Genomic DNA, 2408 nt, shown 5'->3' with positions numbered 1-2408 from the left:
TCGAGAAGTTTCGAACCCACCCGTTCTCTCCTCGCATTGTTCCGGAACTTTCGAAATCTCGAGTACTATATTATTATTATCTTTATCTTATTTTAATCAATTTAGTATCGTCACTAACTTTCTCACTCTTCTTCTTATTTAAGCCACCTCGCATCGGTTACGTGGAGATTACCTTCCTTCCTTTCCCTCTTCTCTACCCAACTGCCATCAACGAACTTAAACCGGGCAGCCGCAAAAGATTCATTCTCCTCTAGATTTTATCAAACCAACCCAAGTCGTTGATCCAAGACTGTTGCCTTTTTTTTTTTTTCTAATTTTCAATTTGGGTTTCCAGAACTCGATGAATCCGTTCCAGCTCCAAGAAGGTGATCCACCACCATCACCACCAAAGCCAGTCGAAGGGTTGCACGAAGTCGGTCCGCCACCGTTTCTAATCAAGACATTCGAGATTGTGGAGGATCCAAACACAGACCACATCGTATCTTGGAACAGAGGAGGCGCTAGTTTTGTCGTTTGGGATTTGCATTCTTTCTCAACGTTTCTTCTCCCTCGACACTTCAAACACAGCAATTTCTCGAGTTTCATCAGACAACTCAAAACTTATGTATGTCCTTTCTCACTCTTCTTTCTTTTGTCGATGTTGTCTGACCCAAGAAGAAAATGAAAAAAAACAGAGTAATGCTCTGTTTTTCTTTTGCTTTCCCAAATGTTTTCCCCCTTCATCTTATTATATAGTTGCTGGAAAAGAAGTGAAGTATTCTGGATTCATCGTTTACTTGGTAATGAAACCCGTATTGAAATTAAATTTATTTTTGTCATTTCTAGAAACATCGAAAATGTAGATTCCGTAGAGTAGAAGAATGTTCTTTAGTAAGTTCTAGAATCTTGTTTCGTGTCAACTTGGCTTCTAAAACAATTAGTAAGTTCTAGAATCTTATTCGTGGCAACTTTGCTTCTAAAATAATCTCAAGACCGAGTCATCCATCTTATACCGATACTCTTTGTTTATTCACTAGTCAGCTTTAACCTTGCCCACTTGTTCCATTCTTTATATTATCTTCACCAATATAAAAATCAGAGTACACATCTCTCTCAGTAATTGTTGTTGTTTAATCACATGTGTTAATGTGGACTTTTGAAACCCTTGCAACATTTCTATTGGAAGGTCTTTATAAGCGGTTCTCATTAGATATTGATGAGAAAACTCATGAAACATGTGTTTGCGAAATTGCGATATGATATTTTGTAACTAAATCTTAATTATTATATGATCATATAATTAACAACACTACACTGCTGTCAAAAAAACATAAGAACAAAATTAACAACACTACAATAATCGTGAATGTTTTTTTTTTTTTAATCGTGTTTTAAATAAATATTTTGAGAGAATTTTTGGATATTAACATAAAAAAATATTATCAGGGTTTCAGAAAGATAGAATCGGATAGATGGGAATTCGCAAACGATGGGTTCTTGTTAGGACAGAGACAGTTACTGAAGAGCATCAAGAGACGAGCTTCCTTCGGTTCTTCTCCATCGACCCATGATCCTTGCACTGAGCTTCGTAGGGAGAAGCAGTTGTTAATGATGGAGCTGGTGTGTCTGAGACAGCAGCAACAAACCACGAGGAGCTACATCAAAGCCATGGAACAGAGAATTGAAGGAGCAGAGAGGAAACAGAGACAGATGATGTCTTTCTTGGCTAGAGCTATGCGGAGCCCTTCGTTTCTGCATCAGCTGCTGAAGCAGAGAGATATGAGACTCAAGGAGCTTGAGGATGAGGCGGCAGAGAGGGAAAGAGGTTCTTCGATGTCGGAACTTGAAGCTCTTGCTTTGGAGATGCAAGGCTATGGGAAAGAGAGGAATGTGAAGGAAGAAGAAGATATGGTGGTCGAGAGAGAATTGGATGATGGTTTCTGGGAAGAGTTGCTTAGTAATGAGAGTTTGGCTTCTACTTCTAGCTAGTAGATGGATGCTTTTAGCTTCTAGTTGTACTGGTGAAGCTTTTATTTTCATCTCTTGCAAACGCCCTTTTTTCTTTGTATCTTTGTTTATTTCCAGGCATCTCTTTTCAGTTTTAAATTAGTAATAGTGTAAACTAGAGAACGTTATAATTCTTCATGTATAGATAGATATATGTATATGAAATATATTTCTCACTAATGCCGGCCACTGAGCCTTTGAAAATTGTCTTCAAGGGCGATGATTCTACCGTCTTTGTACCATCAAGAACCAAGAATTCTAGATGGTGGAAAGACACGTAGACAGAGAAGAAAACTCCTTTGGCGATGATTGTCAGCTGTTTGCTGCTCGTCTAGGGAAGCAAGACAATGGACTGGGTCAGGGTCCTCGGATCCTCCCTTCGTGTGTCAATGACTGGTTTTGTTTCACAATTAATAGTTCCA

General features: G+C 38.6%; 1 protein-coding gene across 2 annotated transcripts; it reads left to right on the top strand.

Moving 5' to 3' along the window:
* LOC106396002 (heat stress transcription factor A-7a) lies at positions 1–2166 on the top strand. 2 transcript variants are annotated; one of them, XM_022700983.2, is made up of 2 exons: positions 1–779; positions 1426–2166. In XM_022700983.2, the coding sequence occupies exons 1-2, from the start codon at positions 603–605 to the stop codon at positions 1966–1968; spliced, it is 720 nt and encodes a 239-aa protein (XP_022556704.2). In that variant the 5' UTR covers positions 1–602; the 3' UTR covers positions 1969–2166. The 2 variants fall into 2 exon arrangements, with proteins under 2 accessions (XP_022556704.2, XP_013691753.2); XM_013836299.3 differs by having other exon boundaries at positions 120–604.
* Positions 2167–2408: the final 242 nt, after the last annotated feature.

The sequence above is a fragment of the Brassica napus genome, chromosome C4 (assembly GCF_020379485.1).
Source record: "Brassica napus cultivar Da-Ae chromosome C4, Da-Ae, whole genome shotgun sequence".
NCBI lineage: Eukaryota > Viridiplantae > Streptophyta > Magnoliopsida > Brassicales > Brassicaceae > Brassica > Brassica napus.
This window is presented reverse-complemented; position numbering and strand designations above follow the sequence as displayed.